Source organism: Chrysochloris asiatica, unplaced genomic scaffold, assembly GCF_000296735.1.
Source record: "Chrysochloris asiatica unplaced genomic scaffold, ChrAsi1.0 scaffold00348, whole genome shotgun sequence".
Taxonomy (NCBI): Eukaryota; Metazoa; Chordata; class Mammalia; order Afrosoricida; family Chrysochloridae; genus Chrysochloris; species Chrysochloris asiatica.
Window position 1 is genome coordinate 2258523 of NW_006408866.1, and position 14365 is coordinate 2272887.

Consider the following 14365-nt stretch of genomic DNA (forward strand, 5'->3'; position numbering starts at 1 on the left):
TGAGATTAGCAGCCCAGCTGGTAATCCAGGTTACCAGGGCTCTGATACTGGCATTTAGTAGATAATAACAATCTTTGCTGTCAAATCTATTCTAACACATAGGAACACTAAAGGACAGAGTAGGACTGCCCTTTTATGGTTTCTTTATAGAAACAGACGCCACATCTTTCTCCCAGTTGAGTTTGGTAGATTTACTGGTGGATTCATACCATGTCAATTTGCGGCTGAGCACTTTAACCACTGCAGCACCAGGACTCCTCATCTAGTGGGTAAAGTGCTTGGCCACTTGCCACAGCACAGAAGTATCCCATCCCAAATGTCAAGCAGGGTTAAGAAACTCTGCTTTAGGAGCTGGGTGAAGTCTGGCTGTATCTTGGATCCTTGCTAATAAAAGAGGCTTGGGTTTAGCTACTCTTGTCTCTCAGGCCCTTGATTTTTTCATATTATAAATAGAGACGTAATCTAATTGCTCTCTATCAATTAATTACATCTGAGGAGTTAAAACCTGTAAGTCGGGGTCACACCCATCACGTTTGTCGTGAGCTCCAGAGACCCTTCCAGAAGAGTTGGTTCTGGGCATGTAGACACGGAAGACCCTAAGACTCTGAAGGCCCACTCCTGGCTGCCAGGCCATCTGCCTCACAGACAGCCCGAGCACTCACGCGCCCAGCCTGGGGACTCGCTCGGAGCCAGTTTCCTCATCCGTTTTCCAGGTCGCTTTGCTAAGGTGCTCACTGCCCGTGGGTGCGCCCTGCGAAATCCTTCCCGCCCCGCCGGGCCGGAGGAGGAGGGACGCGGGGCGGGGAACGTGGTGACGCGCGGAGGACGCAAGCTTCGCTCCGCCTGCGCGGCCCTTCCTGCTCGGGCTCCGCGTCCTGAGGCTCCGCCCGCAGACGGGGCTGCGCTGGGCTGGGGACGGCGGTCCCGGGGGGACCAGGTGAGAGCGCGAAGCTAGGGGGTGGCAATACAGGATGCCCGGCTGGCTGGACCCCTCTGGAGCGGAGGAAAGGGAGGAGGAGCGCGGGAGCCTGGCTTTCTATTCCTGGTCTAGTAAGAAGGGGTGTCTCCTCCCTCCCGATGGAGCCCCGGTGGCGCCGTAATTTAAGCGTTGGGCTGTTGACCAAAAGGGCGTTAGTTCTAACCCATCAGCTGCTCTACGGTGGGGAGAAGGGGGAAGATGAGGCAGAAAGATGAGGCAATCTGCGTCCGTAAAGATTTACAGCCTCGGAAACCTTACAGAGCATTTATACTCTGTGTTCTAGGGTCGCTGTGAGTCAGAATCGACTGGGATGGGGAAACAGGGCCCACTCGTCCCATCCTCTCCCCTAGCCATGCACACCCCCCCATACCACTAGGTTTGGTAAAAGGGTTGTCAGCCCCACCCCACCCTCGAGACCCTGCCCCTTCATGGGGTTCCTAATTGGAGAGAGAGCCCCAGAAGTAGCCAAAACGGGTGTCTTTTTCCCTACCCTGCCTTTCTTCTCCACGGAGAACCGCCCCCTCCTCTGTCACTGCATGGGAGAGGAACTCCTGGTACCAAAGGTGGATTCTTCTCCCTGAACGACTCTGATGCCCCATGAGCCCCTGTTTCTCACCTCCCGCACCCTACACCGGCATCACACTCCTTTCCTCCCCGTGGATGCCTCCCCTCCCCACCCTGAGGAGCTCAGAGATTGGAACCAGAATGAGAGGGGACCTGAAGCACCCACCCCCACCCCCGCAGTACCCTCCCCTCAACCATTTACCCGTGGAAAGTTGAGGGTGGAATGTTGAGGGTAGCCGTTTGCTCTCCTCCCCGCCCTCCCCGCCCCCCCAGATGGGAGTGGAAGAGGCAGAAGGATGTTTTATTAGGGGTTTAGGGGAGGCACACAGTGAGTGGCAAATGTTCATGTGGGTCAGCCCGAGAGGCACAGAAGAGGTTGAGCAGCTCTTGGATCCTCTGTGGGATGAGTATGAGAGGCTGGAATTCGAAGCCCGATGGGGATATGACGACAGTGGCGGGAGGAATTTACCCATGCTCTCCAAACCGGGCTGGGTGGCACTTGGATTTCCCAAGTCCCAGGAGACTTGTAAGGGGAGCTGGGCTTGGTAAGTGCACCACATAGATGAGATTAGGGGAGCTGAGTACTGGGAACATCCCCAGTCCAAGATCTGTGTCAGCTGCAGCTTCAAAGACAAAAAATATGGCGGTGGGAGGTTGGGGGCTGCTTGGGGAAGAGTTACACACGAATAAATACAGAGTGATTTATGGCAGCATGTAAATTGGAGGACAGCCTGCACAGTGGAGGGTCGTAAAGAAGAAAAATCCCCTCAGGGTTTGGGAAAAGGCTTTGTACAGGGAGTAAAACAAGCGGTGAAACTTGAGCTCAAACCTATTACCATGAGTTGATTCCAACTCATAATGACCCATCTAGGGTTTCCAAGACTAAATCTTTTTCCTGGAGCAGACAGCCTCATCTTTTCTGCCCTTGTTGTTGAGTGTGGTTGAGTCGTTCTGTCATAGAGATCCTCTATAGGATGGCCAAGAAGCAGCTGGTAGATTTGAACTGCCCACCTTGTGGTTAGCAGTCCAGGGTTTATCCTGCAATGCCACACCAGGACTCTATAGAGTCATCTTTCTTGCTATTTTTCTCAGTGCTTTTCAGCATTTTGTCAGGCATTAACGTAACCTCTCAGAAATATTGTTAATATTTTGTTGTATGTCCTTCTCCATCACGTTCTAGTTCTATTCCAAGTTCATAGGAATATCATTATCTACCTTAAAAGGCATGTGTCTGTTCAACAAAAGGTCTGATTTTGTGATCTATTTTCTTTCACTTTGGCCATCTCACATGCCCTATATAAACATCCACATTGTCTTAAATGACTGTTCTTTTTTTTTTTTTAAATCTAATTTAGTTAACTAGCTTCCTACTAATAGTTAGCGCCTTGCCAATGTTTTTCAATTTATTATAAACAGAGATGCAATACATATCTTTTTGATATATTTTGATATACCTGTTTATTTCCTTCAGGTTCCTGGAAAATAAATTGCTAAATTGCTGAATCAAAGGGTATGCAATTTGAAATTCTGATAGATAGAGTCAGGTTACCATCCACCAGCAATAATGTGTGAGGATAATAGACATTCTAGAACTATTTAAATGGAGACATTCATGGTTTAAGAAAACTTCTTTTGTTTCCTCTAGTGACAACAAGTGACAGAACAACATGTAATTCTTGACTGTCCTGCCCTGGTAGAAGAGTCAGTCTCCAAGGAAACAAAAGTGGTTTTCAAGATGGCAAAAGAGGAGTCCCCAAGCATCTCAAAGGACATGCAAAGGCTGCAGGAGAAATTGTCTTTGCTGATAGAATCCATCCAGAGTAACTCGAAGGTCAGTTTCCAATGACCATATGTAATGGAAAAATCCCAAAATGACATTAGCCTGAACAAGATGTTTCTCCCTCTCCCTCCCAATTTCTTCAAGGGGAAGACATTGGCAGGGAGGTCAGGAATCTTGATAGCTCACCACCCTGCCATGTGTAAACCCTGACCCTCAACCTCATTGCCCAAGTTTGCTGCTGGAGCAGCAGCCATCACATCACTGTTCCAGGTATTCAGATGGAGGAGAGAGGAAAGGAAGACTTATCACTCCACTGCAATTTAAGGGAGAGTTCCTGGAAATCATAATACTTCCAATTATATATCTTAGAGGCAATTTTGTCACCCGAGCACAGCTAACTGTAAATCTAATCTCTTAGCTGGATTTAGAGAGACAACTCTTAGTCTGTGCCACAAATATGCTTTTCTTGGTTTTGTTGTTTGGTGCATCTGTTACGCTGAAAATGCAGGGTTAAAGCATCTTTTAAGATCTGAATCCAGTGTTCCACAGTTGTTGTTGTTGTGTGCCATTGAGTCGGACCCTGTATAGAGTTTCCGTGGAGCGGCTGGTGAGTTTGAACCACCCACCTTGCAATTCAAAATGATCTTGAGATTGAGTGCTTCTCCTATGGTGCCACACCAGAACTCCATGGTAGCACTATGTAATAGAAATATGATGTGAGCCTCATGTTTGACTTTTATAATTGCTATTGACTGCTAACCAAAGGGTTGACAGTTTGAACCCACTGACCATTCCTGGGGAGAAAAGACCTGCCAGTCTGCTCCTATGGGGATTATAGTCAGGAAACCCTGTGGATTTCTCCATCTACAGGGTTACCACGAGTTGGAACCAACTCAGCAGCATACAATAACAATATGCCTTTATGCATTTTGTCAGGGCAAAATAAACAGCTCTCAGAGATAATACTGTCAACATTTTGTTATGTGTCCTACTAAAATTTTTTTCAATGCAATACCCATTGTGGTGGTGGTGGTGGTGGTGGTATATGGCTGTGGAGTCCGTTCCAACTCATAGTGACCCTGCATAGGGTTTCTGAGACTGTAAATCTTTACGGGAGCAGAAAGCCTCATCTTTTGTCCAAGGAATGGCTGTTTGTTTCGAACTACTGACCTGTAGGTTAGCCACCCAACTCGTAACCACTATGCTATCAGAGCTCCTTAATACACCCATAGAGATAGGTATTTATATTTAGTAAAATTACCTTTTTATAATGTTTATACTGGATAGCACTGTCTCCCTAGGGTCAGTTTAAGGAGACAGGGCTTTGGAGTCTAGAGTTTTCCTTGACTCACTCCTCTGGAACTCTCTTACTAAGCAGCAGTCATGTGTCCCTTAATGTCCACGATCCTGTGAAATATGATGTTATATGACTTAGATGTTGTATAAACACCATTGGAGTCCTAGTGTGGCACTGTAGGGTAAGCACTGGATTACTAACCACAAGGTTAGCAATTCAAACCCACCAGCTGCTCTTTGGAAACCCTAAACAGGGTTGCTATGCATCAGAACCAATTCTTAACAATGACATGGGTCTAGCCTAAGGAATTCTGTTGGTGCTCTTGGATAAACACTAGACTGCTAACCACAAGGTTTCTGGTTCAAACCCACACTCTGCTTCAAGGGAGAAAGAGGAAGTGTTCTGCTGCAAGGGAGAAAGAGGAAGTGTTCTGCTCCCATAAAGACCTTGCAGTTAGCAGTCCAGTGCTTATCCTACAGCGTCATAACATAAAGATTGTTAAATGTCACCTACTCAGTTCCAACTCATAGCGACTCTGAATAGAGTTTTAAAGGAGTGACTGGTGGGTTTGAACTGCTAACTTTGCGATTAGTAGTCTAATGTGTATCCTACGGTGCTACACCAGGACTGCCCTGAAGATTGTTGTTAAGTGTCATCGAGTCAGTTCTGACTCACAGCCACCCTGTATAAAGTTTCTGAGGAGTGGCTGGTAGATTTGAACTGCTGACCTTGATGTTCAAACTGACCTTGTGCTCTAATGTTTATCCTAGAGAGTCCTATAAGGCAGTTCTACTCTTAGCATATAGGATCACTGTGAGTCAGAAGCAACTCACTGGCACAACACAACCTAGCTACACCAGGAGTCTGTTGGCATGCAGAGATTAATGTGCTTGACTGCTATCCAAGCGTACACGTTCGAATCTACCCAGAGATACCTCACAAGAAAGGTCTGGTGACCTACTCCTGAAAAATCAGCGATTGAAACCCCTATTGACCCAGTCGTACTGTTACATACATCGTTGTTGTTGACATACATAGGCGCACCTTTATTTGGAACAGACTCAACAGCATCTGTAATGCCAGGACTTGTCTGTCCTTCCTAGGAGCACTTCCAGCATCACTGGGGTTACTCCCTATGTATTATTAGCCTAGTGGTTACGAATCAGGCTGTAAACCTTAAGGTCAGCAGCTCGAAACTACCAGCTGTTCCGTGGGAGAAAGATGAGACTTTCTGCTCCCGTAAAGATTTACAGCCTCGGAAACCCTATGCAGGGTCGCTATGAGTTGGAACTGACTCCACAGCACATAACAACAAACAACAACATATATACAAAATATATAATACATAATTAATATATAATAGTAATACGTCCCCGTGGTATTATTCCAGGTTTACAGAATTGCATGTGTGGCTGTTAAATGCCAAGTCCAGTCGGTTCCAAATCATAGCAGCCCTGTATAGGGTTTCTGAGGAGTGGCTGGTGGGCTTGAACTGCCGTTCTTGAGGTTCGCAGTCCAGTGCTTATCGTACAGAGCCACTGTGCTCCCTCTTTTAGGTCTGGAGTAGAATAGGCCTGTTTTTCTCCTCTTGGATTCTCACACCTAACTGTCCCTCAAGTCTTGTTGATTTTTCACTTGTCATCCTTTTCTTCCTGGTCCCTTACTCCTCTTCCCTCTCTGCCCTCAGCCAGTATCTCCTGCCTTATTTCCTGCAGATCTTCCTAATTGCCTCCTGCACAGGACTACTGGGCTTTCCTTTGATTATGTCACTTGACCCTGTTCCCTGTCAAGCCAGTTTCTATTCATAGCAGCCCTTTGGTAGAACAGCCCCACCTTAGATTTCCAAACCTGAGGAGGAGAGTCACCTTCAGCATCAGCCCAAGGCCAGTTCCTGTGAGGCCGAGTTCAGACATGTCTCCCTCCACCCACTCTCTACTTCACTGCTGGAACTCACAGACTGGCGATTCTGGGTTAACTAGGGAAGTAACTGATTACAGTTCAGCATCAGGAACACTCCGATACAGTTCTTGGGTCTGGACGTCCTCCTCTCAGACATGCTTTGCCTTGTGGCCTTCTTGGACAAATGTCACAAAGCTCTTTTAGCTCAAAGCCCCATGGCACTTTGGCCTCCACCCTGTTTGTGCAAATGTGTTGTAGTTGTTAAGTGCCTTTGGGTTGGTTCCAACCCAGAGCAACCCTGTACAGGTTTCCAAGGAGCAGCTGGTGAGCTTGAACCACCAACCTTGCCATTCAAACCAACTTTGCAGTCCAGCACGTTAACTCGCAGCGCCACACCAGGACTCCTGAGCAAATGTCACTCTGCCTATGAAGAGCCACCCTGCCATCGGCCTTGGCCTGCAGGCATTCAGCTCTTGCTTTGTGAGGTGGCAGACCTAACTCCGCTGATGAAGTCCCTGGAAGCACCACACCCCAGCAGCACGCCTCCTGTCAGGAGGAACTCCACTTTCCCACTGTGTGGGCTGGAAAGCCCCCCTCTCTGTCATGTTCTCTCGGTTCTACTGCCACTTCTGGCCATCTTGTGTCACAGCTGTTATGTTTCCTGGATTCAGGAGTCTCCGTCTGCAGGGATCTTGGGGTCCAAATGACATGCTCCATTCCTGGTTATTTTTGATGGTGGTGAGGTCCCCACCTCTGTTTCTGAGATGACTCATTTTAAACTTCGCTGATGGCAAAACTGGCCAATCCCCATGATAAAGCTCCTGTACCCTAGTTGCCTGGTCCCACGCCACACAGGTTCTGCATACCTTATATATATATTATTAGCAAGCTATGGTGGTCCACAAATACCTCCATTTCATGTCCCGTAGGATAAGCAGTAGACTGTGAACCACAAGGTCAGCCAGTTGAGTCCAGTTATCACTCTGTGGGAGAAAGAAGAGGCTTTCTGCTCCCTCACAGATTTACAACTTGGGAAACATTATGCAGGGTCAAAACGCTATACAGGGTCACTGTGAGTTGGAAATAACTGGAAGGCACATAACAAATAACAGTCATTTGGTAGGCGTGAAGTTCTGGTGTGGCGCTGTGGGTTAATGGGCTGGACTGCAAAGTCGGTTTGAACCAAAAGGTCAGCAGTTCAAGCTCTTCGGAAACCATATACAGGGTTGCTATGGGTTGGAACCAACTCAACGGCACTTAACAAAAACAACAACAAAGAATGTGGCTGCAAGAGCCATATCAAGTCACCCACTGCTCCACAAACCATACATACAGTTTTCCCAGTAAATGAATCAAGTTTCCGTTTTATTCAGCTCATTGTTCATACTAGCTAGTGGCTACTGTGATGCGCAGCATAGGTAAAAGCCAAGTATCTGCCATCCGGTAGGTTCCAACCTCTGCTGCTCTTTCCATATGAGCCTTCCCTTCCTGGGACAGCAAGCTCACTGGGTGCCTGCTGCCCTCTTTCCTGGAGAGCTGGTCTGTTCCTCCCTGGTGGGATATGGAAAGTCTTTTGATGGTCAGGAGCGGAGAGAACGGTTGTGTATATCTGCTGCTGCATGGAAGGTTTGCTAAAGGCACACATGTGGACCAGAGCTGGGAGCAGTTAAGAAATGGCACAGCACAGGAAATCCCTCCCAGGGCTCCTTAACCTCTCTCACCGTAAGCCTCCATGACTTTAGGAGGCTCTCACAGGGCTCTGAAAACAATGTCCCAACTGGGCAGCCCCAGCTCAGAGTGATATCTGGTGCCATCACTTCCTGCTAAAGAAGCTGAAAAGCCAGGTCTCTGGTAGCTTTGGTCTAATGGAAAAGTAGGAGGCACTGTAGCCAGTGGTCGTTATGACATCTTGTGGCCTGGCCTAAAGTGAAATCTTGTCATGTCTTGAGGGTTCTGCTTAGGATAGAACGCTGAAGCCCCAAGACTGTGACTATGGCTTTTCCTTGGACAACCTTTGTACTGAAGCAGAGCCAGCCCTACACACTGCTCACCATCAACACAAGCATCAAAGCCTCCTGCCTCTCAATTGGTGCTCTGCCCTTTGAATCCCTTGGTGATTCAGCTCTTGCGAGGAGGTGCTTATGCCTCTGGGATCACTGTAAAATTGTATCTTTATTTCAGCCACTGGCCTAAAGGCATCTAAGGAATGAGGTCCAGGAAAGGTCAGTTTCGATGGGGGAAAGTTATGAAATGATGGGCCCTTAACTAGCACACCAGTCTTGAATATCTGAGTAAGGAGAAGTCCCAGGACCTAAGGTGAAGTGGAGTCCATGTGTGGCGCTGTGGGTTAATGCATCAGACTGCAAAGCCATATGAACTGCAAGGTCGGTGGTTCAAACTCACCAGCTGCTCTTCGGAAACCCTATACGGGGTCGCTATGGGTCGAATCAACTTGATGGCACTTAACAACAACAAGTGGAAGTGGAAAGGAACTTTGGGGATGTAGTGGATTATGTGTTAGGGGACTAACCGCAAAGTCAACAGTTCGAGCCCGCCAGCCACTCTGCAGGAGAAAGATGAGGATTCTGCTCACATAAAGATTTATAGCCTTGGAAACTCTATACAGGACTGCTGTGAGTTGTAACCAACTGGACAGCATACAGCCACCACCACCAAGAAGTAGAAGGAGCTCTGGTAACACAGTGGATAAAGCAATTGGCTGCTAACTGAAAGCTTGGCTATCTTCCACAGTAGATGTAGCAGTCTGCTTCCTTAAAGATTGTATTTGCTAAATGCCATCAAGTCGGTTCTGACTAATAGCAACCTGGTTTCCAAGGCTATAAATCTTTACATGAGCAAAAAAAACCTCATCTTTCTTTCACAGAGCATCTGGTGGGCTCAAACTGCCAACCTTATGGTTATTTATTGTTGTTAAGTGCCGTCAAGTCGTTTCTGACCCATAGTGACCCTATATAGGGTTTCCAAGGAACAGCTGGTAAGCTTGAACCACCAACCTTGCAGTTCAAACCGCCTTTGCAGTCTGGAGCACTAACTCACAGCGCCACACAGGGACCCCTTATGATTAGTAGTTCTGTGCTTTTCCTACAGAATCACCACACTCTTCCCATAAGAATTGGTGCTGGTGGTGATGTGCCGTGAAGTCAATTCCGACTCATAGTGACCCTGTACAGGGTTTCTGAGACTGTAAATCTTTACGGGAGCAGAAAGCCTCATCTTTCTCCCACGGAGCAGCTGGTAGTTTTGAACCACTGACCTTGGGGTTTGCAGCCCGATTGGTAACCACTATGCTACCAGAGCTCCGTAGCTCCTTCGTAATGAAGCTGTTAGGTAGTTCTTTTGGCCTTGGAAATGCTTTGGAGCAGCACTGTTCTGCCCTACAGGGTGGCTGTGAGCTGAAATTGACAGCATCAGTGGGGTTGGCTTTGATTTAAGGAGAGTTGGGAAGCCCCAGCCTGGGTACTAGCCCTGCGTTAGAACTCATTCTTTCACCAAGTCATAGCCAAGAATCCTTCTGCATGGTGTGAAGCAAGACAAGCCACTGATAGAGAACAGGTGTGGAGAATCAGCTGTCTGGGGTTTTGGTATCCAGGATGATGACATGAAAGCACTTTTACCTGATAGGATGGCTGGCAGATTTGTATGAGCATTTGGCCTTGGGAGTCAGAAGATCACACTTTGAAGACCTAGATTTTGCCACTTGGAAACTGTTGACTCCTCATTTAATCCTGTGCTTTTCCAACTTTGAAATGCAGACAGATCACTGTTGAAATGCAGGTTCTCATTTAGCAGGATTTGGGGGTGGGGGTAGGGGCTGAGATTTTGCATTTCTACCAAGTTCTCAGGAGATGCTGATTTTGAGTACCTAGCCTTAGCCTGATTTTGTGGCCCAGCGGCCTCAATTCTGAAACCCTCAGCTGTACAGTCCACAGACTGTGTGTGTGTTTGTGCATCACAGCAACACACCCATACCCTGTGGAGATCTTCTGAGAAGAGTCTGGTTGAATTGCAGAGCTGTACCTGGTCCTGTCTTCCATTCACATGACCTGCAGTTGGGTGAAGCCCTGAGACATGCTGTGTGTCCACAACGGCCCTTAAGTTGTTACTGAGGTGACTCACATCTTGAGAGATGTGCTGACTTTTCACGAGCTTTTCCAAATTTGATGACCTCTGGTTGTACTTCCCACACCTTGGGCTGCCCCATTCCATGTGGGGTGCAGGGCCTCAGGCAGGTGTACCCAGAGACGAGGGCCGGCGAGTGTGATGTGCCATTCAGCCCTGGCTCTTTCTCCTTTGCTCGCAGGTGGTTGCCTTGATGAAGTCACCTGTGGCTCAGTACTTGGACAGTCATCCTTTCCTGACCCTCTCCTTGCTGGTGTTCATCGCCATGTCAGCTGTCCCTGTTGGCTTCTTCCTGCTCCTCGTGGTCCTTTCCTTCCTAGCTGCGTTTGTGGGAGTCATATTACTGGAAGGTATTATGCTCAGTTATTCACCCCCTTGGAGAATTACTCAACTGTAAGGACAGTATTTACTGGGTATCTGCCATTCTTGGAAAGGTTCCTCCTCTTGCCAAAATCACAGTGACCAAGGTGGCTTGTGGGAATAGTTAAAAAATGGACTCTGGAGCTTAGAGTACAATGCCATTTCCACCAGTGTGGTCTTGGTTACACTATCCTCTCTGAGCCTCAGATTCACTGTGGGTAAAGTGGGGATGGAGTGATGTCCGTCAGAGAACTGTTATAAGGGGGCATTTCCATACACTACTCAGCCTGGAGCCTGATAGAGAAGAGCTACGAATGAATGCTAACTATTAATGATAATTAGTATTGTTATTAACCAAAGAGGCCTTCATTCCATAGCTAGTTATTAAGTACCTGTTGCACGCCAGGTGCCTTGCTGGGTGGCTCCACCTTCTCCCCATTTCTTCCTAAATGCCACTGCCAATTGTCACCTTCTCTCTGTGTGACAATCTCAGAGGAAGAAATCTCCTTGGCTAAGTTTGCCTTTTCAGATCAGATCACAGGCCACAGGACATCGTTGTTCTCAGGTCATGTAATTGTCTTTGATCCACTCCATGACTTCTCAGGGTGATCAACACCCAAGGTTGTTTCCCTACACAGAAGACTGTGGACACGGAATTTCACACTCAGAGAAGGTGGACGTGGTAGACAGATGAGCCAGGCAGGTGGTTATTTATGAATAAGTGTTGATGGACAGATAGCTGGATGAGTGAATGGGTGGGTGGAGGAATGAATGAATGAGCCCCAAAGCAGAATTAATTTTAGAAAGAAAGCAGGGGTATCAAGGAAGACTGTAGAATAGGGGAGTTAAGAGATGTTTAAACTTTGTCTGGACTCCTGATGTGGCACTGTAGGTCAAGCACTGGGCTGCTAACCACAAGGTCAGTGGTTCAAACCCACCAGCTGCTGCTCAGAAAACCTATGCAAGGTCACTATGAATCAGAACCGACTCAATGGCACTTAACAACTTTATCTTAGAGAGGTAAAGGAAGGATCTCCTGGAAAGGCAGACAGCGAGTCCAAAGCCTTGGGCTCAGGTGCGCATAAGTCTGACCTGCTTTTTGAAAATGCAGACATCTGGGGTCCACACAGAGGCTGTTACTCACTAGGTCTGGAGCGGGACTCAGAAACCTGAATTGTTAACAAGTCTTTGGCAGTCACACTTTGAGAAACGCTGATGTAGGAGTTTTATGAACTGAAGTCTTTTTGAAAGGACAGAGCATCTGTTGATGCACCCTGCCCTCCAGGGGTCATCCCGGCAACCCTGGTAGCGCTCTGGGGGATGAAACACTCGGAGCTGGCCATTTGAGCACTTCCGAGACAAGAGGAAGGCATTTTGTCACACCATAATCACCATCTTGGAAAGGGAATGCTTACGAGGGAGGTTAGAGGCAAAAGAAAAAGTGTGCTGAGCCCCAACAGCCACCATCCATCACATGCACAATAATGCATTTAACTGCCATGTCAGAGCTTTGAGGTTGTTATTATTGTATCCTGCTTACTGATTCGGCAAACCACAGCTCTAAGGAGCCGTAAGTCAGACAGCATACAACCTAGTGTGATTCAAACGCAGGAGTATACACTGTGGAAGCCAATGGGCAGCTTTCCAGGACAGCTTTTGCTGTTTTCTCCATGGACCCCACATTAGAAAACTTGTCTTTTCCATGCACTTGTTAGATGGTAACTTATTCAAGCTCCCACTAAAAGACTCATTCAGTAGTGATTCTATAGGGTCAATCTGAGCTTAGGTGAACGTGTAATGCTTGCCAGGCTGGGTTTGTAAAGGCTATAATCAAAAACTACATTGAGATATTGTTTTATTTTGCATGTATGGCCTTGATACTGACAGCCCAGTGTTGCTATTGTTAAGTGCCATCGAGTTGGTTCCAACTCATAGCAACACTGTCTAGAGTTTCTGAGGAGCGTCTGGTGAGGTTGAACCGCTAACCTTGCAGTTCAAACGGCTTTACAGTTTGACGCATTAACCCACAGCACCACACCAGGATTCCCTATAGCCTATGTTTTTGTTGTTAAGTACCGTGGAGTCAGTTCTGACTCATAGTGACCCTGCACAGGGTTTCTGAGGCTGTAAAAAATGGGAGCAGAAAGCCTCATCTTCCTCCCGCGGAACAGCTGGTAGTTTTGAACTGCCAACCTTGAGGTTAGCAGTCCGATTTGTAAGGTAAGTATTAATGGTAGTATGCATTAGGCTGTTGGAAATAGTAAAAGTAATTGACCTCTCTTGCTACAGCTTTGACTGATTCTGTTAAAAGCCCAGCCCTGACCAGACTCACACACATAGCATAAGTCACAAAGATGGTCAGAGCGGGCCCAGTGCACTACAGTTGGGAAGAATGGGGCTTGAAGGACTGGGCGGTATTGCCGTAGAATGTTACCTGTGTGGCTAGCCTGGCCACCTCGATTTTAAGTGATGTCAGAAATCTGAAATTTAAAAAAAAAAATTTTTTTTAATGAGATATCTCTCTAAAACAAAACGAAACAAAAAACTTCCCATTATATGAAATCCCCTGGTTCAGGATCTACCTGTTTTCAAACTGTCTTTGATGACCATACCTCCTAACTGTGCCCCTCTCTTTAGGACTGGTCATTTCTGTGGGCGGCCTCTCACTGCTTTGTGTCCTCTGTGGCTTGGGCTTCATATCACTGGTCATGTCGGGAACAATCACCGTGTCTTACGTGGTATGTTCCAGCCTCATGAACTACTGGTTTTCTCCCAGGTGAGTACATGTCAATGAGATAATACCATCTTTATCGCTAGGGAGATTTTTCACAAATAATCCCCAACCGCAGCCACTGTCTAGAAGCAAAATAGTACGATGTGCTTGGTTCTCCTAATCACCCATACATGTCAGACGTCACATGGGAGGTTAACATTGGAATTTCAAACAAAAACAATTGTTAGCACCAGTCATCAAGCACAGGCTATAACTCCTTTCATTGTCATGGCAACTCTATGAATAGTTCCTATTGCTTCCTTTTTCAACTGATGACTGATAATTCAAATAAAGGTGGTTGTGTGGGTGGAGAGGGGAGACAGGAGAAAAACGGGCTACAATGCTCAACTTGCATTTGCCCCAGAGTTCCACTATCTTCTGCATCCTCTGTGCTCTTCAGAGTGTGTGTCAGCACACTGAGTGTGAGCCTAGTGGTGGAATACGTAGCCCGTGTTCCTGTCATATGATCCCAAATGCCAACGACGTTATCTGGGATTTCTCTAAAGGCTGGAGGGAAAAGCAGCTACGCTGAACTTAGTGGGAGACAGTATGTTTGCTTATGATGTGCCACCT

General features: G+C 47.1%; 1 protein-coding gene across 1 annotated transcript; it reads left to right on the forward strand.

Annotated features, from left to right (window-relative positions):
• The first annotated feature begins 3278 nt into the window (after window positions 1-3278).
• TMEM159 (transmembrane protein 159) lies at window positions 3279-13799 on the forward strand. Its single transcript, XM_006875967.1, has 3 exons — window positions 3279-3374; window positions 10841-11009; window positions 13657-13799. Exons 1-3 carry the CDS (start codon window positions 3279-3281, stop codon window positions 13797-13799), a joined length of 408 nt encoding a protein of 135 aa, XP_006876029.1.
• The last annotated feature ends 566 nt before the right edge of the window (window positions 13800-14365 follow it).